Source organism: Guillardia theta (genome assembly GCF_000315625.1).
Source record: "Guillardia theta CCMP2712 unplaced genomic scaffold GUITHscaffold_25, whole genome shotgun sequence".
Taxonomy (NCBI): Eukaryota; class Cryptophyceae; order Pyrenomonadales; family Geminigeraceae; genus Guillardia; species Guillardia theta.
In genome coordinates this window covers 685,120-708,081 of record NW_005434649.1, presented here as the reverse complement: position 1 = coordinate 708,081, position 22,962 = coordinate 685,120, and the positions used below count along the sequence as shown (strand labels likewise).

General features: G+C 56.7%; 8 protein-coding genes across 8 annotated transcripts; 4 read left to right on the top strand and 4 right to left on the bottom strand.

The window, feature by feature from the left end:
• Positions 1-11: 11 nt before the first annotated feature.
• GUITHDRAFT_106690 (hypothetical protein) lies at positions 12-3,353 on the bottom strand (the record flags this gene model as incomplete). Its single annotated transcript, XM_005834624.1, has 12 exons — positions 12-372; positions 1,044-1,087; positions 1,137-1,178; positions 1,293-1,337; positions 1,500-1,578; positions 1,733-1,776; positions 1,884-2,003; positions 2,111-2,180; positions 2,430-2,549; positions 2,673-2,783; positions 3,104-3,156; positions 3,321-3,353. The coding sequence occupies 12 exons, from the start codon at positions 3,351-3,353 to the stop codon at positions 12-14; spliced, it is 1,122 nt and encodes a 373-aa protein (XP_005834681.1).
• Positions 3,354-4,175: 822 nt separating this feature from the next.
• GUITHDRAFT_137444 (hypothetical protein) lies at positions 4,176-6,220 on the top strand (the record flags this gene model as incomplete). Its single annotated transcript, XM_005834623.1, has 15 exons — positions 4,176-4,250; positions 4,297-4,374; positions 4,446-4,535; positions 4,585-4,734; positions 4,782-4,813; positions 4,856-4,965; positions 5,030-5,061; positions 5,184-5,237; positions 5,282-5,337; positions 5,565-5,620; positions 5,699-5,769; positions 5,818-5,856; positions 5,900-5,968; positions 6,024-6,130; positions 6,151-6,220. 15 exons carry the CDS (start codon positions 4,176-4,178, stop codon positions 6,218-6,220), a joined length of 1,089 nt encoding a protein of 362 aa, XP_005834680.1.
• A 539-nt stretch (positions 6,221-6,759) lies between these two features.
• Positions 6,760-7,359, top strand: GUITHDRAFT_106688 (hypothetical protein; the record flags this gene model as incomplete). The annotated part of the gene is made up of 4 exons (XM_005834622.1): positions 6,760-6,810; positions 7,078-7,144; positions 7,188-7,230; positions 7,293-7,359. 4 exons carry the CDS (start codon positions 6,760-6,762, stop codon positions 7,357-7,359), a joined length of 228 nt encoding a protein of 75 aa, XP_005834679.1.
• Positions 7,360-7,550: 191 nt separating this feature from the next.
• Positions 7,551-9,734, bottom strand: GUITHDRAFT_106687 (hypothetical protein; the record flags this gene model as incomplete). Its single annotated transcript, XM_005834621.1, has 11 exons — positions 7,551-7,620; positions 7,664-7,697; positions 7,836-7,987; positions 8,028-8,070; positions 8,112-8,149; positions 8,253-8,292; positions 8,335-8,512; positions 8,587-8,656; positions 8,702-8,748; positions 8,920-9,069; positions 9,114-9,734. 11 exons carry the CDS (start codon positions 9,732-9,734, stop codon positions 7,551-7,553), a joined length of 1,443 nt encoding a protein of 480 aa, XP_005834678.1.
• Positions 9,735-10,227: 493 nt separating this feature from the next.
• On the top strand, positions 10,228-13,176 carry GUITHDRAFT_137442 (hypothetical protein; the record flags this gene model as incomplete). Its single annotated transcript, XM_005834620.1, has 15 exons — positions 10,228-10,419; positions 10,532-10,573; positions 10,622-10,698; positions 10,868-10,952; positions 11,158-11,232; positions 11,323-11,469; positions 11,517-11,582; positions 11,706-11,936; positions 12,023-12,085; positions 12,130-12,210; positions 12,252-12,393; positions 12,535-12,666; positions 12,787-12,824; positions 12,974-13,048; positions 13,093-13,176. The coding sequence occupies 15 exons, from the start codon at positions 10,228-10,230 to the stop codon at positions 13,174-13,176; spliced, it is 1,530 nt and encodes a 509-aa protein (XP_005834677.1).
• Positions 13,177-13,264: 88 nt separating this feature from the next.
• Positions 13,265-13,985, bottom strand: GUITHDRAFT_152058 (hypothetical protein). Its single transcript, XM_005834619.1, has 2 exons — positions 13,589-13,985; positions 13,265-13,532 (listed from the first exon to the last, which is right to left on the bottom strand). The coding sequence occupies exons 1-2, from the start codon at positions 13,751-13,753 to the stop codon at positions 13,404-13,406; spliced, it is 294 nt and encodes a 97-aa protein (XP_005834676.1). The 5' UTR covers positions 13,754-13,985; the 3' UTR covers positions 13,265-13,403.
• A 1,913-nt stretch (positions 13,986-15,898) lies between these two features.
• GUITHDRAFT_162674 (hypothetical protein) lies at positions 15,899-17,310 on the bottom strand (the record flags this gene model as incomplete). The annotated part of the gene is made up of 6 exons (XM_005834618.1): positions 17,220-17,310; positions 17,022-17,174; positions 16,752-16,971; positions 16,616-16,708; positions 16,389-16,529; positions 15,899-16,046 (listed from the first exon to the last, which is right to left on the bottom strand). Exons 4-6 carry the CDS (start codon positions 16,627-16,629, stop codon positions 15,899-15,901), a joined length of 303 nt encoding a protein of 100 aa, XP_005834675.1. The 5' UTR covers positions 16,630-16,708; positions 16,752-16,971; positions 17,022-17,174; positions 17,220-17,310.
• A 1,044-nt stretch (positions 17,311-18,354) lies between these two features.
• GUITHDRAFT_137440 (hypothetical protein) lies at positions 18,355-21,915 on the top strand (the record flags this gene model as incomplete). The annotated part of the gene is made up of 19 exons (XM_005834617.1): positions 18,355-18,365; positions 18,490-18,533; positions 18,575-18,645; positions 18,771-18,857; positions 19,134-19,191; positions 19,237-19,288; positions 19,329-19,410; positions 19,544-19,607; positions 19,648-19,741; positions 19,967-20,097; positions 20,337-20,405; positions 20,533-20,601; positions 20,682-20,761; positions 20,810-20,931; positions 21,139-21,247; positions 21,309-21,351; positions 21,393-21,467; positions 21,532-21,662; positions 21,718-21,915. The coding sequence occupies 19 exons, from the start codon at positions 18,355-18,357 to the stop codon at positions 21,913-21,915; spliced, it is 1,590 nt and encodes a 529-aa protein (XP_005834674.1).
• Between the last annotated feature and the right edge of the window lie 1,047 nt (positions 21,916-22,962).

Here is a 22,962-nt window from a genome sequence, read left to right as displayed (position 1 = left end):
CTCCTACTTCTCTACATCCTCATCTTGTCGTTCCTAAACGATATCGACAACTGTCGGGAGAGCTGCAGATTGTTGTCACCAACAGACAAGAAAAAAAACTCAAAACAGACGGCGATCTCTCTGTCCCTGTCCCTGTCCCTGTCCCTGTCCCTGTCCCTGTCCCTGTCCCTGTCCCTGTCCCTGTCCCTGTCCCTGTCCCTGTCCCTGTCCCTGTCCCTGTCCCTGTCCCTGTCCCTGTCCCTGTCCCTGTCCCTGTCCCTGTCCCTGTCCCTGTCCCTGTCCCTGTCCCTGTCCCTGTCCCTGTCCCTGTCCCTGTCCCTGTCCCTGTCCCTGTCCCTGTCCCTGTCTCTACTTCGGTCTCTGCTGCGGTCCCTGCGCGGGACTTCAGGGGTGAGAAAGAGAGGAAAGAGGAACAGATCCAAGAAACTTAGCAACAGCAGAGGAGGAGAAGCAGGAGGAGAAGCAGGAGGAGAGGGAAAGGAAGAGGAGGAGGAGGAGGAGGAGGGGAAGCAGGAGGAGGTGGGGGAGGAGGGGAAGCAGAGGAGAGGAAGAGGGAGAGGAGGCAGGTGAGTAGTAGCAGGACCTGCGTCTATCCCTGCGATCTCTCGATCGGCTGCGATTTCTGCAAGAAAATGAGAGAAAGGAGGATAGAAAAGTAGACGGGGAGAGAAGAATGGAAGGAGGAGGGCGAGGAGGAGGTGGAGATGGAAGAGGTTCTGTTATAGTGGTAGAGGAGGAAGAGGACGAAGGGGAACAGGAGGAGGAGGAGGAGAAGTCAAACGAGGACGGGAAAGTGGAGGAGTTGTAGTGCTGGTGGTACAGGAGGAACAAAGGAGAAGCAGCAGCACCTTTCGCTCCGTCCTCGATTCTCTCTGTCTCTGTCATGACCCTCAGATTGCAAAAGGACGGCTTCTTCTCACCTCTGCCTCTCCCTCGACCTGAGCGAGAAGTTAGAATGGTAGCGAGGCGAACAGAGGAGGAGGAGAAGCAGCAGGAGCAGGAGCAGGAGCAGGAGCAGGAGCAGAAGGGTCAGCCATCTCTACCGGTTCCTCGCCCTCGCTGGTTCTCCATCAGGTCGCTCCTGTCGCTACAGCTGATCTCAAACGAGCAGCTCGAGGAGGTTCAGGTTTTCTCACCTGCTGCTCCTCGGGCTTTGAGTTGCTTCCCCTCACCAGCTTCTATAGACGCAGCTAATCGTCATCCTTTCTCCTTTCTCCCTCCCTCCATTCCCCCCCCCCCGCTCCGTCCCTCCGTCCCTCCTCTATCTCCCCGGCCGCATTTATTGTTGTCACCTGCAGTTCCGGTATCGCCTCGCGAATCAAAAAGTATCCTTTGTGCTGCAGAAGTGGTCAAATACATGTCCTGTTGTCTCCCCTGCCCTCCCCTCCTCTTTCTCCCCTCCCCTCCCCTTTCTCCTCTCCCCTCCTCTTCGTTCTCTCCCCTCCTCTTCGTTCTCTCCCCTCCTCTTCGTTCTCTCCCCTCTCTTCTTCTGCTCTCACCTGCTTGCCGTCCAGGTGATTTTGTTTTCTCTGGTCGTTGTCGACAGATTGAGAGATGCAGCCGCAGACCTCGCAGATGCTGAAGGAGGAGGAGGAGGACAGTCAGAGGAACCAAGAGAGGAACGAGCGGTGAGGAAGGTGCGGGGGAGCAGGAGGAGAAATTGAGAGGAGGAGAGGAGGGGAGGAGAAGAGGAGGAAGTAGAAGAGAAGGGAGATTTGATTAGGATGATCACATCTGAGATTTTTCTTTGATCCAGAAAGGATCATTCTCAGGACCCTGCGAAAACATTCAATTCCCCCACCACCACTACCACCACCACCACTACCTCCTCCTCCTCCTCCTCCTCCTCCTCCTCCTCCTCTTCACTTCCTCTCTCTCCGCACCTGCTCGAGCTTGTTCTTCTCTTCCAGCAGCTCTTGGACTCGCTTGTTCTTCTCCTCTGCCTTCTCAACTTCTCCCTCGTTGCCCAGGATCTCAATCTCGTCATGAAGGCCCTTCACCTCCTGCCTGGAGGTCACCTCGACAGGAGCGAAGGAAGCAGGTGAAAATAAGCGGAGGGGGGGGAGAGGAGCGGTGAAGGGAGGACAGGGGAGGAGAGGAAGGAGAAGACCTTCATAATCTCCTCAATCCTTGCTTTCGAAGCCGCATCAAGATCCGGTCGATCAGCTTTGACCCTGTCTCTGCTCACGGGAGTGAATCTCGACTACTCGTCTCCCTTTCATCCCTTCTCCCAGCTTCTCGCACCTCCATCAGCTGCAGTTCCTTCTCCTTCTCTCATCCTCCTTGTACGACTAGGAGGATAGTCATGACTATCATGACTATCCTCCCACAATTCTCACACGTCAAACTGACACACACTTCCTGCTTCCACCACCACCGACACCATCACAGTGCCTCCTTCTCCTCCTCCTCCTCCTCCTCCTGCCCACCTAAATCTTCGGATGGCTCGGTCGACGCCGCCGATCAGCTGCTCGAGCTCTACCAGAAGTTCGCGCGCATATGTGGCCTTGAGATTCTCGTCGCCTGCTGCTTCGAACTGCTCCTTGAGCCTGCTGAGACTTAGTAGACGACCGAGGAGAAAAATCAGAGAGATGAAGACGAAGGTGATGATCAGGAGGAGGACGAGAAGCCGGATTGGTGGCAGCAGCCGCAGCAGCAGCAGCAGGGACTACCTTTCGTCATGCTTCTTCAAGCAGGGGCCGAGGTCTGACTTGGTGTTGTGAAACAAGTCATGAGGACAGAAGCGAACGAGAAACTTCTTGCAGACGCTCTCTTCTTGCCACCTGCTCCATTGTTACTGTCCTCCCGCTCCTGCTCCACTTCATCTCTCTGTCTCCTCCCCCATGGCCCTGCACTGTCTCCTTGGAAGATGCTACCACTCTCCTCCCCTCCTCGTCGTCATAAACTGAGCCCGTCCGTCCCTTCCCCCCCCCCCCCCCCATTCCAACATCCTACTTTCAATCATTTCAAACACGATCATCATCATCATCTCTACGTGTATATGTTGCATCCTCCTCTTCCTCCTCCTCTTCCTCCAAGGCATCAGCGTCATCACGTGAGCCATCCGTCCTCGGGCTGCCCGCTAACGGCTCATTCGAATCACCTCGGAGGTCCCGTGTTGTTCTGATCCGCAAACTCTCCCATGAGCGCGTCCATCTGCCAGCAGTCACTTCCTCCATCGCCTGCACCTGCACCTGCTCAACCCATCCTCTCCCTACCTCCCTGACCCTCCGTCGTTTCATTGTCACTCTCACTCCCTCTTCTCTTCCTTTTCCTCCCTCCCTCGTCTCCTCTCAACTCCACCTCTCGAGAGGATTTACCTGCGCCTTCAACGCTGCTCGAGCTGCAGCCATCTTCACCTCGTGTCGCCGTCCTTTAAAATCTCCATCAGGCCGCGCCTCCTCAGCTCTTTCCCTGGAATCCTCCACACTCCGCCACCTGCTTTCACCGCTTTTCCTCCTACGCTTCTCTCTCTATCATAATCCTCTTCGTTCTTTGCTCCCCACACACACTGAGTCTATCTGGCTATCCCTCAATCCCTCCATCCATCGCCACTTCCATCTCTCTCTCTCTCTCTCTCTCTCTCTCTCTCTCTCTCTCTCTCTCTCTCTCTCTCTCTCTCTCTCTCTCTCTCTCTCTCTCTCTCTCTCTCTCCCTCCCTCCCTCCCTCCCTCCCTCTTCTCTCTCTTCGCTGCTCTGCCATGAGCTGCGGCAGTGACGGGCAGTAGCGTGAGGCAGAGCATGAGCGGGATCCAGGAGCAGGAGTGCACAGATGAGTGCAGGGATGAGTGGGGACAGAGTGGGGATGAGGGGTACGAGAATATGAGGGGGATGAGTTGCAAGATCTTTATGAGATGCGAACACGAGATCGGAATGGAGAGAACAGAGAAGAGAAGAGGGAGGGAGGGAGGGAGAGCGAAGGAGGGAGGGAGAGAAGGAGAGAGAGAGGTGGGGAGGAGGGAGGGAGGGAGAGAGGGAGAGAGGGAGAGCGAAGGAGGGAGGGAGAGAAGGAGAGGCGGGGGGGAAGAGGCAGGGAGAGGCAGGGAGGAAGAGAAGGAGGAAGAAAAGGAGAAAACGGAGGGGGGGGGGCGAGGCGGGGAGGGAAAGGAAGGGAGGGAGAGGCAGGGAGGGAGGTGAGATGCTGTCTGACTGTTGTCGCAGAGGAGCATCGGAATATGGCTTCATCTCTCGCTAAGCAGATTCGATCGGCGACCGATCACGAGGACATTGATCTCGCTGGTTTCGGGCAGGTCGGTCCTTGTCGTGTGCCCGCATGCAACTGACGGAGACATTCAGTCGCAGATCTCCGAGCTCTTCACCGCAGCCTTCTCTGAGGCGATCCCGGCACCTAAGATGATCGGCTTTCGCTTTACCGTAGGAGGCGGCAAGAAGGAACTTTGAGCCCTGAGCACAAGTGCGAGCTCTGACATGCGAGTGCTGTACAGGTCCGTCAGAAGTATGGCGATGACATGCCCAAGTTCTGCCGCGATGCGTTGAGAGCCATCGGCTTCGAAGAGGACCGTGGGGCGAGTGCGGTGAGAGGGTTGAGGGAGACGGGGACAAGGTGGTCACTCCTGTAGACAGATCATGGAGTGTGCGGGCAGCTTCAAGTATCAGCACGACACAGACAAGGACTTGAAGTTCATTCACGTGTTTCCCAAGATCGACATCTCGGCTTCTGCCGCCCCTGCGGAGGCGGAGGAGGAGGCGGACATCAAGATCGGGGGCATGAAGGTACCTCCTCCCTTGCTGCTTGTGAGGACCTCACGGTGCCCAACTAGCTGGAGGAGCTTCCGCCAGAGCATCTCTGCAGGTGACGAGCTGGGAAGGGTGATACAGCTCTGAGAGGGAGCAGCATCGTGTCCATGGAGACCTTCGTGAAGCTGGTGGCCAAGCAGTGTCCTTCCTTCTCGCAGCGTCGCGCGCTGCTCAAGGCGATGAAGGAGATGGCGGCGAAGATCGCAGGTAAGTGACTTGAAGAGGCTGGGGGGCAGGGGAACTGGAGGCTCAGTGACGTGAATCTTTGCAGGTTTTGAAGAGAAGATGTCGAAGATGGAGCAGGTCGCCGACGATCCTCTCCTCTCCTCTCCTCTCCTCTCCTGCCCTCCCCTCCCCTCTCCTCTCCTCTCCTCTCCTCTCCTGCCCTCTCCTCTCCTGCCCTCTCCTCTTACGCTGCTGGGCAGCTGACAGCGAGCGAGGACGAGTTGTACAACACTGCGCAAGACGTGCCGGGGAAGGTGAGGAGGCCGTTCGGTCCTTCTTTCTTGACCCCCCGCTGCAGGTTTCAGAGCTGGAGAAGCAGCTGGAGGGTATGATGACCGGGCAGCACTTGACAAGGTGGAGATGAGAGAGAGGGAAGAGGGAAGGGTTCTCTGAGCCGCTTACAGGGCCGAGCTTGACCTAATGGTGGTCCACTGCTGAGCTAGAGGGGGGATGACAGGTTGAGCTTGCAGATCTCCGAGCTGAAGGAGAAGGAGCAGCAGCTTTCCTCCTCCATCGCCTCCCAGAAGTCCAGCGGGTCCACTCCAGGCCCTGCTGCTCCCCCAGCTGACCGGCAGCGGCAGAAAGAAGACGGACAAGCTGGAAGCAGCGATGGCTGCACTGCAGGCTAAAATTCAAGGTTTGCCGAACACTATCCTCCTCCTCCTCCTCCCCGTCACTCCCTTCGTCCTTCTCCTGGCTCCTTGACATGTTGCAGGACTGAAGGACGCAACTCCAACTGTGAGGAGGCGGAAGGAAGATCGGGAGATCCTCACTCTCCGCAAGCAGGTTGGATGGTAGAGGGGCAGGAGCAGAGGTTGACCCGCTGAGTTTCAGCTGCGAGAGCTCAAAGCGATTGAGGACAGCAAGCAAGTGGTAGGAGGAGACGCTTCCTCGTCGCTCGCTGAACCTGCTGCAGTTGAGCCTGGACGAGATTAAGAAGTTGAATCAGAAGGCAAACATCGTCACTCGCCTCGAACAGCTAGAGGTCTCTCCTCGACTTCCTCCCCTCTCCTCTCTCTGACTTTTCTTTCACGTCGAAGGCCGAGACCAAGGGATGGTTCGATGCTGCGATACCGGAGGCTGATAGGCTCAGGGATCCTCCTCCTGCTTCCAAGGGTCTCCTGCCCCCTCCTGCCCCCTCCTCGACGTGTCTGACGTGCGTTGCAGGCAACGCGAGCTCGGGTGGAGCGAACCGAGGATGGGAGAGCGCGACGAAGAAGACAAGCAGCGGGGGTGAGAGACTGATTAAAGGCCGGGCAAGCTCTCGTCACCGCTCACTGTACTGCAGGTGGAGCAGCAAGGGGCTCCAACGCGTGGGGGCGAGGAGGAGGAGGAGGAGGAGGAGGAGGAGGGAACCCTTGGGCAGCGCTGGGCTAACGGAAGTTGAAAGTTTCTTGAATGAATCATTCATCCCGGACTGGGCAAGAAAACCTCATCTGCTAAATCTGTTTATTCTAATCGACTTTAGCTGGTGGAGTTTCTCTTTTTACTATCTGTGCATAACCCCTACCCCCATATCGACCTTGAGTACCCCCATCGATGATACCACCCCCTGCTCTGCTTCTCTCGGTCTTCACTTCCGGAAATAGCACAGTCAAAGGCGATGGCGCTCGGTAAGAGGAGGAGGAGGAGGAGTAGGAGGAGGCGAGGGGAAGCGAGCAGAGAGCATAACGATGAGCATCATCATCACACGCACCACATGCTGCATGCTTGACATGGTCTTACCGGCTGCGAGCATGCAAAAGAAGAGGGTGATCCTTAAGCTGAGTACAAAGAATGGTGTATGTAGATGGCAGAGAGAAGGAAGGGCAACATGTCGTGGAGTTGGTGATGGTAGATGTTCTGACCGAGGCGGAAAGACAAAAAACGTGCAACCGTGTTGGTTTGGCGAGGAGGGAAACGCTGGGCGAGGGAGCATGTGTAGCAGAACCGGAGTACAAGAGGTGGTGGATGACGGAAGAAGAAGCATGTTGCGATGGAAGAACCATTTTGAGGCATCTAGCTGTAATGATGCAGTAAGGCTCTAGCGTCTGCTCCCAGCTGGTCTCAGCTCAGTCACAGCGGCTGTCCTCGTGATGCTAGTTGGGCGCGCAGGCTCTGACTGGGTTGGCAGGCACAACCATCTGGAACTGCATCTGGATTATCATCCTCTCCATCCCCGGTACGAGGATCATGTCGCCGCACGAGTGTCTGACCCTTCGCAGCCCTCTGGGTCGTCGAGAGCTGCTGGGCTCATCGTCGTTACAGGTTTGATGACGATGCCATTCATGGGTAGTGCGATGAGAAGGAATTGACGTGCGTGGGAGCAGGCAAGCTTTGAAGGAGTCTCCTTCGGAGGGAGGCTACCAGAGTGCTCCCGACCAACCTCAGGTCTGAGGAATGCGTGACGTGCTAAGACCCCCCGACGTTCATCTTCCCTCTCACATTCTTTGTGTATCACCATCCTTATTTCATGGCATCGAGTTCGCTTAGACGAGCTTCACTTGTGTCGTACTTGATAAACTTGAAGTCGCTCGGCCCTTCTCCTCCACCACCTCCAGTCGCTCGGCCCTTCTCCTCCTCCTCCTCTAGTCGCTCGCAGGGTTCGGCATGTCCAACGGACCTTGTTTGTCCAGTGTACGGAGGCCGGCGACACACCTGCGACACATGAGGCAGGAGACAGCAGAAGCTAGGAGATGACCCGCGGCAGTCGCAGCGAAGAATGGCCATGGCACCTGAGTGACGCTGTGAGCGTTGCCTGGTTGGTTGCCTCTCGAACCCCACCCCCTCACTCTCCTCTAACCCTCCACATAACCCCCTGCTCACTCTCCTCCTACCCCTCACTCTCACTCCTCTGCGATTCAATGGTCCACCTGCGTTGAGGCTGAAGGGGATGGTGCGATGAGCGACCAACGTCCACTGGGCGTCTGCTCCTCCGCTCTCCTTCCTCTTCCACCTCTGTGTTGCCAACAGAGTCCCGAAACCTCCGGCTGGCTGCTCGAGGCAGGTCGTCCACGCCTCCAGACTGTCGCGGTCAGCAAGGGGAGGGAAGTCGTAATTCTCACCCATCGTCGGCGACCGTCACGTCCCTGCTGCTGATCTTCATGCCTGGCAAGACGTCAGAAGGGTCCTGGAAGCGAGGGAGGCACCTTGAGGCCTCGAGCCTTCGCGGAGTTGAGAATCCCACCTGAGAGCAAGAGGAGGTGAGGAGACGAAGACAGAGGAGGAGCTGGCAGGGACTGCAACAACGGCTGCCCCACACGCAGCAAGCAGAGGCGAGCACAACTCACGGGTCAAGGCGGCCGCCCAGGTTGACGAACTCAGAGACATCTGAGGGGAGAAGGTGAGGTGGACTAGGACGCAGTCGTCTACCTTCCGACAGCTCCTCTGAGAAGAGAGCTCTCATCTCCTCCAGCTTGCCGTTGGTCAGCGCCTGCTCGCTCGTCACCTCGTTGCCACCCTGAGGGAGACTCACGTCGTAGAACCTCCCCTGAGCTGCTGCCACCGACTCGTCCAACTCGGTGAAGAAGGGAGCGTCTTGCTCCGACAGCTGCCGCCACAGGAGGTCAGGCAAGGAGGGGGGAGGGAGGGGAGGGAGGGGCAAAAGAGACTAGCAACTGTTACCTCTGTGGGAGGCAGCCGGCTACCCAGCAACTCGTCGAAGCGAGGAGCTCCCAGGCCACTCGCGCGTGACCTGCAGGTTGAGGTCAACGGGAGGAAGCGAAAGACGCTGAGGCACCTTCCCTTCTTGTTGAGAGCGAACCACGCTCCTCCTCCTGAGGACGCCTGTGCTGAGTGAGGTCGCACGAACAAGTAGATCAAGGTCGCACGAACAAGTAGATCAAGGAAGAGGAAGAGGAAGAGGAAGAGGAACGGGAGCAGGAAGACGAAGACAGTGACACGTTGAGAACCTTTTTCGCCTCTAGGATGTCACTGAAGTAGGTCACCCACTCCTACCCGGCAATTCAAGTCAGCGAGTCTCCTCTGCCTCCCGTCCCTCTCTGCCTGCTTCTCTGTAGCTTCCCACAGCCATCCTCCTCGCGCGCTCTTGGGCACCTCCCAGTCCTTGCGGCTGCTGCCGTCGCTGCTCGCTGCCACCAGAGCCACCTGGACAAGAGATGAGGGAGGGCAGAGGAGGGCAGGAGCAGCACCTGAGACTGGAGGAGGCGCCTCCGGTAGACAGCAGCTTCTTTGAGGACAGCCTTGAGGGTCTCCGCGTCTCCGTAGACGACGAGGACGCGGAGTTTCTCTCGCAGGTCTCGAAGTTTGAGCGACTTGCGTGAGCCCGTGAGTGGATCCTCGAAGGCGGCGGAGAGGTCAGAGGCCATGCTCTCCCGGTCGAACCTCACGAGCTGCGCGGTGCGTCTGCCCCTCTCACGCAGAAAGAGGAGGAAGGAGGCGACGGAGACGACGAGGCTGGTGGCCTTCTCGGGGTCGGAGAGACTGGAGTCAAGGGCTTCCGCTAGTGCAGACGCAGACGCGGAGAAGACGGTGAGGAGGGCGAAGAGGAGGATGCGAAGAGGCTCCGACTGGTTGAGGGACGCGTAGCGAAGTCTTGCTTCCCGTCGGAACTGCCGGAGGGAGAGCAGGTCCCAATCCCTTCCCCCGATCAGGTCGAACCCCCTCCTGCTTTCTCCCTCCATCCTCCATCCGCAAACGTTTGCTCTCGTTCTCGGCACTGCGAGGTTCGATGCGCGTGCTGTGAAGCTGTGCAAACCAGGACAGCAACTGACATGAGCTCCAGCAGCGGCTGAGGGACACAAAAGGCGCATGACTGCGACGTTTCTCTTCCTCGCTGTCTGTCTGTCTGTCTGTCTGTCCTGTCCTCTTCTCTCTTCTCTCTTCTCTCTTCTCTCTTCTCTTTTCCTTCACTCCCTGATACAGGACAAGGGAAAAAGCACTTTAGATCCCCTACCCCCCACCCCTGTTTTTCATAGGAGATAGCACCCCTTCCCGAGTACCTTTCCATCGCCCCCACCCATCCTGTAAGATTCGTGACAAACTAACCGAGGCAAGGAGAGCAGAGGAGGAGGAGGGGGAAGGGGAGGAGGAGGAGAAGGAAGAAGAAGAGGAAGAGAGGATAGAAGGGGGTATATGAGGAGGGGAATAGGTGAGGGGCCGGGTCCAGGGAAGGAGCAGTGTACATTCCTGTGTGCAATAAATGCAAAGTTTAGTGAAGGAACAGGACGGTGTAGAGAATGAGGAGGGACTAGGCAAGAAGGCAGCATGAGATTCTCATGTTGATGCAGGACAGGCCAAGAAGACATGATACGCCTCAGAGTCGATCTCCCCCTCCTCCTCATGAGCCTCCTCACTCTGCCTCTCTGCAATGCTTTGAGCGAAGGGGAGGCTTGTGGGACCATACCCCGACTTGCAGCCATGGAGGCAGAGAGCAACAAATTTCTCCTCTACATCAATGGCAAGTTCAAGCCGTCTTCAAGCGGAAAGACACTCCAGGTCTCCTCCCTCTCCTTCATCATCGTGAACTCTCACGCCAAGGCCGCTCCTCACTCACTCCCTTCTCGCCGTTTCATCCCCCCCCTCCTCCTCCCGTAACGTCAGGCTTCAGGTTCTGTGCCCAGTGAACGACAGTGCTGTGTACGAAGTGCAGGTAGAGCGTGCATCCTCCTCCTCCGCCTCTTTCACATCTGTTCTTCAGGCCTGTACCAAGGAAGAGATCGACGAGGCTTTCGAGGCTGCCAAAAATGCGCAGAAGTTGTGGAGCAAGACGCCCCTGTAAGAGGAGGAGCAGGGGAAGAGAACAAAAGGAGGGAGAGGGAGGAAGAGGGAGACTAGTGGAGGCCATCGTAGGGAGAGGACGCGATCATCGAGAGAGGGCAGGAGCAGGGGGGTAAGGAGGGAAGAGGAGGAGAGAAGGAGGAGAGCAGTCCTGACAAGCGTACAGGTGGAAGCGAGCAGAGCTGCTCAAGAAAGCCGCGGCTGTCCTGCGAGAGAATGCGGCAGCCATAGCCGAAGTGATGATGTACGAGGTGACTGACATGCGAACATGGAGGGAGAGAAGAGGCGGGGAAGCAGCGGGGTGGTGTGTCTAGGAGGGAGAGGAGGAGCAGGAGCAGGAGCAGGAGCAGGAGCAGGAGCAGGAGCAGGAGCAGGAGCAGGAGCAGGAGCAGGAGCAGGAGCAGGAGCAGGAGCAGGAGCAGGAGCAGGAGCAGGAGTGAAGGTCGCGTGTGACAGGTAGCGAAGCCTCTCAAGGCTGCGATATCGGAGGTCATGCGAACTGCTGATCTCTTCGAGTACACGGCAGAGGAGGTGACATTTCGCTTCCTGTGAGTGTGAGGACTCACCTTGTCCTCCCTCCCTCCTCCTCTCCTTCCTCTTCCCCTCCTCCTCTTCCTGCAGGGAGTCCGCGTGGCTGGTGAGCTCCTGCTGAGCGACGCATTCACGGGAGAGAAGAGGAACAAGTTGGCGCTCGTTCAGCGAGTTCCCCTCGGCGTCATCGTCGCCATCCCCCCCTACAACTACCCGCTCAACCTCGCCGGCAGCAAGGTGCGAGCAGCTGGGCCAGCAGGTGGAGAGCAGCTGAGAAGGAGCAGGTGGGCCCGGCGCTCATGGCAGGCAACAGTGTCGTCATGAAGCCTCCCTCAGCTGGGGCAGTGACGGTGAGCCACTCGCACTCGCCAGCTGAAGTCCAGCAGCTGACTCAAGACGTCAGGGCCTAGTCGGCATCGCTGCCGTGATGCACCTTGCAGGAGCTCCGGCCGGACTTGTGAATGTCGTGACAGGAAGGTAAGGAGAGAGCTGGGAGACAGCTGGGGAAGGGGGAACTCAAACGAGGATGCAGAGGCTCCGAGGTCGGGGACTACCTGACGCAGCATCGGCTGGCGAACGCCGTGAGCTTCACGGGAGGCAGCACGGGAATCCGAGTGGCCAAGGGAGCAGGAATGATCCCCATGCAGCTCGAGCTGGGGGGGAAAGACCCTGCCATCGTCCTGCCTGATGCCAACCTGAAGGCGGTAGGGAGAGGGGAGGGCAGAGAAGGGACGGGGAGAGGCCGAGAGAGGAGAGAAGAGGGAGAGGATGAAGGTGACTCGTTGCTCAGGCCGCTTCGGCTATTGTCAAGGGTGCATTCTCCTACAGCGGACAGCGATGCACAGCAGTGAAGGTTGAGGAGGAGGAGGAGGGAGAGGGGAAGTTGACGTGCGGCAGATCGTCTACATCGTGGAGGAGGAGGACGAGATCTCGCGGGTTCTTCTACCCATGATCCTCGAGCTCGTGAAGAAGCTCAAGGTCGCTCGCTCGTGCTCGCAGGGAGGCTGACGGAGCGGCAGGTTGGAGGCCCCGAGGAGGAGGACGTGGACATCACGGCGGTGATCGACGGCAAGAGCGCGAGCTACATCAAGAGCCTCGTGGACGATGCGCTGGAGTTGGGAGCGAAACTCCAACTCCCTGAGGGAGGGTGGAAGCAGGAAGGTAAGACGATGAGGGGGGGGAGAAAAGTAGAGAGAAATGGCGAGTGGTGGAGGTGGGGTGGATAGACGAGCAGTGAAGAGGAGGAGGAAGCGAGGGAGGGAGGGGAGGGGGGGAAGGGGGCAGCGAGTGATGGTGAGGCAGGCAACTTGATCCATCCTGTCGTGTTGACTGGCGTCAAGAAGAGCATGAGGATCGTCTATGAAGAGCAGTTCGGCCCTGTTCTCCCCATTGTTTCCGTCAAGACGGCGGAGGAGGCTGTAGAGCTGGCCAACGGTCTCGTCGCTTCCCAACCCTCACCACCACCACCACCACCCTCCACTTCCTCCTCCTCCTTTTCTTCCTCCTCCCCAAACCCCCCTTCCCTCTTTCCTCCTTCTGACCTTCCCCCTGCAGGCTCACCGCTCGGTCTGCAAGCATCGCTCTTCACGCAGGTGGAGGGAGGGGGAGCAGCTGCCGGGTGCTGACGTGGCGCCTCTCAGAGCATCGATCAAGCCATCTCGCTCTCTGACGCCCTCCAGGCAGGAACCGTCCAGGCAAGAGGAGGAGGAGCACAGGGAGACGTGGGGCTGACGGGCAGCAGGTGAACGGAGCGCCGGCGAGAGGACCGGACCACTTCCCCTTCCAGGGCTTCAAGGACTCGGGCTTGAGCTCTCAGGTGCGCGTGCTCGCTAGGGCAGGAGGGAGGTGACGAGCCGGCAGGGCGTGCGATGGAGCATCGAGGCCATGACCAAGATCAAAAGCACGGTGCTGAACCTCGCACAGGAATCTTACACTCAGGGGTGAAGAAGCAGAGGTGACAGTTGCAGGGAAGAGTAGATCAGAAACAAACAGAGGTGACAGTTGCAGGAAAGAGTAGATCAGAAACAAACAGATGTATTGATCTCAAAGCTACACACACATTTCGTTTTACTCCATTAGAACGTCACATCGCTTCACCTCTTTCCTCCTCCTCTTCCTCCTCCTCCTTCTCCGCTGCAGTCCTCAGCAGCATACATCTCCTCGTCTCCTCCTCACAATGGGAGTGTTAAGGCTGCTCCCAACACGGCGACGCCGAGACAGACGCTGAGCCCGTCCAAGGCGTCTTCAGCGATGGCCTTCAGGCTCTTCCTGCCGGTCACAAACGCAACGTCCTTGCTCTCCTGCACGCATCACGTCAGTCACGTCAGTGACCAGCAATACAACTTCCTATCCTCACCTTGGGTGCGTTGAAGGAGCGACGGAGGGTCAGGGGAGGAGCAGGTGCAGCTGGCGAAGGGGCACTGGGCTGACTCGAAGCAGGGGCTCCTTCTGATAGTTGGAGGACCAACGCGAGGAGAAGGGCGCAAGAAAAGAAAACAAAAGAAACAGGAAACTTCGACATCAAGACCTCAGCACTTGTTGCTTGTTCGATGATCTAAATTGATGGGGAAACGATGTTATGAATTCAACGATACGACTCTTTCTTCTTTGCTTCCTGTAATAGATTTCTCTCCGTCTTCTTAACAACTTTTTTGAGAGATCTTCTTCTTGCTATGTTTCTTCTTGTTGTTCCCTCTGTCTCTGCTCTTGTTCTTGCTCTTGTTCAAGTCGCTTCTTGTCTCCTCGACTCGTTCGGCTTCAGTTTCTTCACCCTGCACTTTGCAAACTCTTTTACGGCGACTACCCCACCTGCTGCTCATTCACCCCCACCCCCTCATTCAAAACACCTACCCCTGCGTTTTGAAAAATAAGTACCAAGAAATAACCCTACCTTACGAGGACAAGTACAAACCCACCCACCTTGTTTCCAAATGATAACCCACCCTAACTAAACCTCCCGCCCTTTGGGACCATGCGTAGACAACCCCACTACCATGAGTGTACCCAACCCCCCCTTTTCCATCACCCTAAGCTTGGGGGACCCCACCTTTCGAGAACTTTGTGCGGTCTGGTCACTATACCCCACTATAATCCATCAAGTACCCCGGTATAAGAAGGCGTCAAATGGAATATTCGATTTCACACCCCCTCATTTTACAGTACCCTACCTCCATCAAGACAAAGATATTGTCTATCACACCACCCCCTACACTTGTTTACCACCCCACCCCCTTGAATCCGAAATACGACCCGTGTCACATCCCAACTAGAGGAGACGGTGTAGACGAAAAAAGAAAAAAAGAAAAGAAAAAGAAAAAGAAAAAGAAAAAGAAAAAGAAAAAAATCCATGAAGTGTAAAATGTTTTTGTTTGTCACTGGTCGCAATGTCGCTCCTGCTGTTTGTGGGACTAGCAGCAGCAGCAGCAACGGCAGGAGCAGGAGCAGGGAGGGCAGCAGGAGCAGGAGCAGGAGCAGGAAGGGCAGTAGCAACGGTAGAAGCAGCAGCAGCAGGAGTAGCAGCAAGACAGGGACTGGAGCGAGGTCTGTTGGGCTTCTGCTTTCACCCCAAACTTGTGGTTGATAGTTCAAGGAAGCCGGGTAGAAATGTTGTCTGTTCAAAACTGGATCCTGTCTATGCGGACTATCGCAGGAAGCACAAAGATGCTGGTCCAGCCACTCAAGTTCTGCTGGACGTGCGTCCGTATGAGGACTTCAGGTCGTGTCACCACACGCATTCGACTAGCATCCCCGGCAAGGAGCTTGCAGGCAGGCTGTACGAGCTGCCGCCTCCTTACGACGACGACGAGCTCGTTCTCTTCGGACGGGAGGTGAGAGGCATCGCAAGACAAGGTCTCATCTGACGAGGGAAGGGGGCAGGGAGAAGTGGCTGAGGCTCGAGGTCTGCTGACCAGCAAAGGATGGAAGGTTGCTGCTGCCATTTCAAGCGAGGGGACAGAAATAGCCCACGAGCTGAGAGAGGAAGGAGCCTCATCGCGCCCTGTGTGGAGGTAGGGTACACCCTGAGCTTCCATGGATTCACGTTGGTTGTGCAGACCAACGCCGCTGCTGCAAGAGGTCGTCTCCTCGCTCCCCTCAGCTCCTGAAGATCGCTTCAGGTGCTCTCATCCGATCTGGCTGCAGATCTTAGAGGCAACCAACCTCAACAACGGTACAGCAACGTTCCCTTGCTTCTGCTCCTTCAACGCCATCATCCCCTCATCACCTCATCCCCTCATCCCCTCATAGAGGAGTTCTTGCACGCCTGTCTTATGTTCTCATGCCCTTTTCAAGTGCTTGCTCTTACTTCTCCTCCCTCAATCCTTCCCGCCATTCATAGCTGATTTCTGCTCGTTAGTGTTGCCTTCGATGTCGGATGCGGAGCAGGCAGAGATCTTGCGTTCATGGTCTGCTGATTTTGTCGTTGCTCTTGTTGATCCTCAGCAAGGCGTTGACGCTAGGAGGAACTTGGCGAGTGATTGGCTTCGACAATGACGCGGGTCTGTATCGCAGTGCACGCTGAGAGCTTGACAAGAGGTGGAAGGGGCTCTGGAAAGAGCCGAGAGGCTGGCTGAGAGAGAAGACGTAGAGGTGACCACGAGTCGACTTGACTTGCGGAAGGACGGACTTGGCGAGCAGAAAGTGAGAGTTCAAATGCTGATATTCCTTCTCACATCCTTTCCTCCTTCAGGTCGATCTCATCCTCGGCAGTCGCTTCCTTCACCGGCCGCTCTTTCATCAAGTCTTCGAGGGGATGCTCCGCCCTGGCGGCCTGCTGGTGTGGTCTACCTTCCTCCAGGGCAGCAGCCTGGTGAGACCTGGGCGAAGTCTGCGAGCTGGTAGGAGGCGGGGAGAGGAGAGGTGGCACCAACCCCAGCTGCAGGTGAACTGCGCGACCAGTTTGCGGAGGCTGGGTACGAGATCCTGCTGGACAGGTAGGTGGGGAGGGGAAGCCCGCTTGCTGACAGGGAGCAGAGAGGACAAACTCTACACGGGCGGGCAATGGATACCGTCAAACTCTTTCGTGGCTCGCGCGCCGAGGGGTTAAGGAGAGAAGAGAGAGCGAGGGAGTAGAAGACACTCAGCCAGGCAGATGCTTCAATCTCTTCAATTCCTACGAGTTACCATTCGAAGCCTCCAACAACTCATCTGACGCTCACTCTTCAATCGGTTCTTCAGCCGTTTGCGAGAGCATCTCTTCCTCAATCTGCCTCCTCCTCTCGTCCTCCTTAGCTTCATATTCCCTCCTCTTTCGCATTTGCGTTACATATTCAGATCTGAGCTTGTTCATATTCACTTTCCTGGGCCGAGAGAGTAAGAGACGACAAGATGAAGGGGGGGGGGGGTGGGGGGGGGAGCGAGTAGAGAAAGAGAGAGCGCGTCTCACTGGAGCGACTTCATCAGGTGAACGCCGTAGAACTCGCAGGCAATGGCGTTCAACTTGACGGCGTTGCAGATCTCATCGATGTGCGGGTCGTTCCTTCTTCTCGTCAGCTCCTCCTCACTCACTCCATGTCGCTCACCTAATCCAGGCGAGCTCCTGCTTTGGTCCGCGAGTCAGAAAAACGTCTCTGACGTAGGAGTACTCGTGTCCATGGTAGTAAGACCCGCGAATCTTTAGGGCTGTAAGCTCTGAGAGGACGCGGAGGAGCGACAGCCTCGTCGCCGACTCTCCTGTCTCTGTGTCCACCCAGCCTCCGTCCTCCGACAGCTCCACCACGTTCTCAGAAGACGTCACCCACGCTGCATGAGTCGAGTCATTCCCTCGATGTCTCCCGCCGGTCAGGAGTCACCTGGCACGATGTGCTTGTGACCTAAGGAGATGTTGTGCACGGCGCTCTCGAGGATGAGGTCGAAGTCTTCCTGCGCTCCCAGCCCAAGGCTGTTGTACTCGCTGTGACCCAGCGTGAACCCGACGGTGCCGCCGTAAGCCTCGACCTTGTTTCCTGCCAAGCTGCGTGACTGTTCCTCCTTCTCCTTGCTCTCCCTACCTAAGAAGTCGGAAGATGCCGTATAGTACCAGATGGTGTCGTCCTCGTCATTGGAACGGAGCTGACCAAACTCAGAGCTCGAAGGCCAAACCTCTCCTTCCTTGGTAGTGGCGTTCCAGCCTTCCGCATCCCAACGAAAGTATGCGCGAATAATTTCATTATCCTGCTCGTCAAGCTCTTGAGCAAGACAGCACGAAAGAACTTGAAACTAAATGTCAGAGAAAGCCCAAAAGATAGAGAAAGAGGAATGTTAAGAAGAAAACTGGAGAACGGTGAAGAATCATAATGTTGGTCAAGGCAACAAAGCACAACAGCAAATAAGAGAATTTAGTTCAATGCTATGCCGCAAAAGACATGAATTTGCACAATCAAAAGAGAAGATATGAGCAAGGGATACACATGAAGAGAGCAGAGGATCTGAAACAGCAGAAGAAGAACAAGAAAAGGAAGAGAAGGAAGAGCTAGAGACCAAGTACCCTCCCGTGCTCTTCTCTTCCTGCTTCTCCTCTGCTCTCCTCTTCTTCCTTCTCCCTCATCATCCTCCGCTCCTCCTTCACCTCCTGCCTCACCTGCCAGCAGCAGCAGCGGTCGCATGATAACGGATCCGATAACGAATTTGACTAGAGACGTGGTGTATTGACTATTGAAATGTCGATATTGACTACAAGATTTTGACTATAAGGCTTTGTATGTGGTACAATTCATAACGGTGATAACGGTTTGAGGCGGACTCACTTGTCACTCTAAGATGTCAAGAGACAAAAATGTGCTGCTGCTCTCGGAGAGGACGAGGAGGAGAAGCAGCGAGAGGACGAGGAGAAGCAGCGAAAGGACGAGGAGAAGCAGCGAGAGGACGAGGAGAAGCAGCGAGAGGACGAGGAGAAGCAGCGAAAGGACGAGGAGAAGCAGCGATATCCGAGAAAGAAGCTTCGGAGAGACATGAAGAGATTGAAAGGCAGCTGAAGGGAATCAATGGAAAATTACAAAGCGAAGATCAGTGCATTCCGTTTTCGTTCGAGACGTTGATCGAACAAAACAATCAGGCAGGCAGGCACTGCCAGGCAGGCAGGCAGGCAGGAGAAAGAGGAGCGGGGGTTGAAGGTTGACAGCAAGGGATGAGGGAGGAGCAAAGGAGATGAACACAATGTGAGGCTGAGGGATTGACGTGGTGTTGTTCAGGGTCATGAATCATATGATATGATTTAGTCTCAAGAATGAGAGCTGGTTTTTCTTCTATTCCCTCCCTCGCTCCTCTCACCCGGGTTGACAGGCTTTCTCTTGGTCTTGCTCGCTTGTCGCCTCTACGTCTCTCAGGTTCTCAACTTCTTCCCTTCCTCATTTGACGTCTGCAACAGGCTTGGCAAGCTTGGCTTGGAGCCTCCGCCCTGCCTGCTACCTGCGGCACAAACTTAGTCGACAGTCTGAGGTCGCCTGCCTCGCATCCGTGAACCTCAATTTCACCTCCTCCCAACCCCTTTCCCTTTCTATCTCTTTCCTTGCCCTCTCCTTCCCCCTCTGTTGCCCTGCTGCTCCCTACCTGACTCTCCCCAGCCTACCGTCTCCGTCTTCAGCGTGGGATCCCTGCACGGTCGCTCAGGTGTCGGTGCTGAAGCTGAGCTCCGACGTCTGCACGCGAGGGTGAGGGGAGGAGGCTTGAGATGAACCTGACCGACTAGCAGGACATGTACGCTCCCATGTGCTGCTGCTTGGGGATCCTTCCTACGTGACTTCAATGCCACCATCGGCCATCAGGCACTTCCTCCTGACCCCTCCCTCCTCCTGACCGCCCCCCTTCCTCCTGAACCCTCCCTCCTCCCTTCTTCCTGGACCCCTCCGCCTCCTGATGTCCTCCTCGCCTCCTACCATTCTTGCTCTCCTGCTTCTCTCCTCCCTCCCCTCACACTCCTCTTGCAGTGCCTATCGCTCGAAGCAAGCCTCTCCACCGTCCTCGGGCCGTTTGCCTTGACTACTGGTGGGTGAGACGAGCTGAGCGGGCGAATTGTTGACGAGGAAGCAGCTGGGGTTCCAACCGCGGGAGATCTTGAGAGGCTGACGACCGTCTGTCTGAGGTGAGAGAGGAGCAGCACACGGGACCTGATGGAACAGCAGCAGCGACTTTTCCTGTCCCTCCTCACACTGCCGCATCCTCGAGCTGACTCGGAGCTCTGACGGCACCACCTCCTTCATTGACGTGAGCACGAGCTGGCCTCTAGCTGGACCTGACCAACTGCAGTCGATTCGCCTCGCACCTCCCCGTAGCGCCTCCTGCCTTCACTTCTCCGTCCCTGACGGTCCTCGTGGCTGCGTCGCTTCTTTGCTGACAGCCAGCAGGGGGCGCGACCCTTCCCTTCCTGACCTGGAACGCGGTGCTGGAGAGCCAGCGACTCGGTCGACCCTCTCAGCCCCGGCGAGTCTGACGGGCGGGCAGGTCGAGGGTTCACTGGAGGGCTCAAGTCAGGAGCAGACGTGGAGCATGTGACGTGGGCTTGTGTGGTGCCGTCAAATTGTTCGTCCAGTTTGATGTAAGTATGGGGGGGAGAGAAGGGAGAGGAAGAGGAAGAAGGAGCAGGGGAGGGAGAGGAGGGAGAGGGAGGGGAGGAATCATGAGGGAGGGGAGTAGCTGAGATGGAGGGGAACGCAAGATCTTCGCTGATTCTCCTCCAGCAACGACTTGAGCTGTTTCAAGTACAGCTCGATACGGTCTGCTGTTTCGGACTGAAACTTTTCCCTGAAATTTCAATTTTTAGAGGAGAGTTTCATTTTTGGGGCTGGAACTCAGCGCTATCAGTCATCGCGCCTTTGAACGAGGTTTCTCTCTCCTTCTGCTCCCTCAACTCCTCCGGCGCACACACGCTCCTCGTCAAGAACTCTTTCACCGGTGAGCTCCTCCAGTCCCTCCTCTCCTCTCCTCCTCTCCTCCTCTCTCCTCTCCTCCTCTCTCCTCCTCTCTCCTCCTCTCTCCTCCTCTCTCCTCCTCTCCTCTCCTCTCCGCTCTCCTCGCTCCTCGCTCCTCTCCTCTCCTCTCCTCGCTCCTCTCTCCTCCTCCTCTCCTCTCTTCCGCACTCACTTTCTTATGGATATAAGGACAAACGTTGCCACCCTACGAAACGCGAGCAGACGTCTATGACCTCACCCCCTCTCTCCAGCAGGCTGACCCTCTCCTCAACATCTTCCTGTGGGCTTTGGGTGAGCTCCTCCTCCTCCTCCTCCTCCTCCTCCTCGTTCTCCGTCCCTCTTCTCCTCCCCCTCCTCCATCCCTCCTCCCCTTCTTCTTATCCTCCTTCTCATTCGTCATCCCCTGACGAGCTGCAAGACCCGACCGGTTGCAGATCCTTCCAAGCGCGAGGGAACACAGACATTCTCGTTCGCCTGCAGATCTCAGGTCCTTGTCCAACCACCTCACGCCCATCTCTTCTGCTGACTCTCAATCTTCCCGTGTTGCCTTGCTGAGCTGTTTGTTAGGCTTCTATCCCTATTCTCGCACTCACTACACTGGACGCGACGGCAGCTTCATCTTCGCGGGCCTGGTTCCCCTCCAGCAGGTTGCTGTCCCTCCCGCCCCTCAGCGTCGCCCCCTCACAGGCTTGCAGGCACCGACGCTCGTGATCAGTGAGGCAGCTTGCGACCTCCTCCGCCCTCACGCTCCTGCAGCTCTAGAATGGGGCTCAAAGCCCTCCAACCTCGATCTCTTCGTCAGCCTACCAGTCCTTGAGTCAGTCTTCTGCTCCTTCCTTCTGCTCTCCCTCGTCCTCCTCCTCATCACCATCATCATCGTCATCATCATCATCGTCATCATCATCATCATTAGCTTCATCATCATCATTTGCTTCTTCTTCAACTGCTTCTTCTTCAACTGCTTCGTCGTCGTCTTTTTCCCTCTCCTTTTCTTCTCTTACCTTTCCTTGACGATTGAGGGCAGCTCAGACCAGCAGCTCTTCTCTTGCGGTCTGCGAGTCAATGGCAGCACTACCTGGCTCGATCCGGACTCTGAGCTCGCTTGCCGAAGCGCAGGAGGAAGTTGGATTCAGGTTGGGTGACTCCTGCTCCCTCTCCTCCTTCCTCTCTTGCTTTCTCCTCCCAGTTGACTAGCGACAGATGCCCAAAGGCAGCTCGGCCCTCGCGCTCTCCTCCGGTGGCTCTGCTCCTCACATTTTGAAAGTGACGTGGCAACAGAGGACGTGAAGTTGGTCGCCAGCGCGAGCGGGATCATCCGACTTCAGCGCTCCGACGCCTCACCGTTCGGAGTCGGTGAGCTGAGAATTCAGCTGGGCTCAGAGCTGACCAGCAGCAGAGTCTGTGCTGATGCTGCCAGCGCTCCCTCCCGGCGTCTACCGCGTGTACGCGACAGTGCGAGAGGCTGAGGGAACGTTTGCGGTTGAGACGGGACGAGCGACTGTCGCTGCCTACTGGGGAAACGCGACAGAAGCAAAGGAACGAGTGACGGTGAGAGCAAGCAGCGGAGGGAGAGGAGGCGGGGAGGAGGTAACAGAGGCAGCAGGTCAGCAGCCGGACGGTGAACGGACTGAGAGGAAGGTGGTGGCATGCACTCAACGTCATTGCCAAGCAGCAGCAGGCAAGATCCTGCCTGCAGATACAGCGAGTCGATGCGCTGGTAGGAGGAGACGCGTCGGCTCCCTACGCGACCCCTCCAGCGCTTGAGATGCAGGAGGCAAAGGATGTAATGTGCAGCAGCTGAAATATCCCTGTTTCTCTGTTAATCTCACTTGAACCTCTCTCGCCCTTCCCCCCCTCGCTCCTCCTCCTCCTCCTGCCATTCCTCGTACGCTGCCGCCTCCTTCAACGCTTCTGCAAGCTGGCGATTCGCAGCAGAAGAGAAACCCACCTGCTCGGAAGCAGCTGGAAGCTTCACCTGCTTCGCCCTATCTGGCAATGATCGAGAAGCTCCTGCGCGTTGGGGTGATCGCCTAAGTGTCGCTGACAAGGAAGTGGGAGGAGTAGGAGCACGAGCACGAGCACGAGCACGAGTAGGAGAAGGAGAAGGAGGAGTATGAGTAGGAGGAAGCTTTACAGCACTGACGTCTGCTTGTCTTTCGTTGCCTTGTGACGGCTTGCCGTGCTTGGGAAGGGACGGGGGGTTGGGACGTTGAACCCCCATGAACCCGCTGCCTTCCTCTTCGATCTCCTTGAGAAACCGAAAGGTCGTGGGCGTCAGCGTGTGGTTCCCTGCCGTTGATCTCAGCGGCTTGACCTGAGGAGAAGCGCGAGCCGTCCATGGCTTCAAGTAGACGGCAGAGAGCGTGACAGTGAAGCTGCTGCTGGTTGAAAGCACATGAAGAAAGATCAACCAAGCAAGCTTGAACTTTCCTGCAGAGATCGTCTCGAACCCGAAAGACATCTTCTACTATCAGTTGTGCTCTTCTAGCTCGACTCGCTCACTTGTCTTGTTGTCTTCCCTCCGCTTGTTTCGCTCGCGCCATCGCCTTCTCTCTCTCGCCTCCACGCATCGTCGATACTTTTACAGAATTTTTCTTTTTTTTTTCCTTGCAAGCGTAGGAGGCCGAAATGCAGGCGAGGACCTGGATAGCCGTCGCCATGGCTGTGAGAAACACCAGCAACTCCCCCACCCCCAACCAACCCTTCCTGCTCTCCCTCCTTGTCTCCCTCCCTCCTCCTCCCCTCCCTCCTCTCCCACCTCGGCATACAGGAAAAGGCAAGAAAAGCGACGGTCAAAAGAGGGAAGAGGAGACTTTGGGACATCCGGGGGGGTGAGAGAAGGACAAGC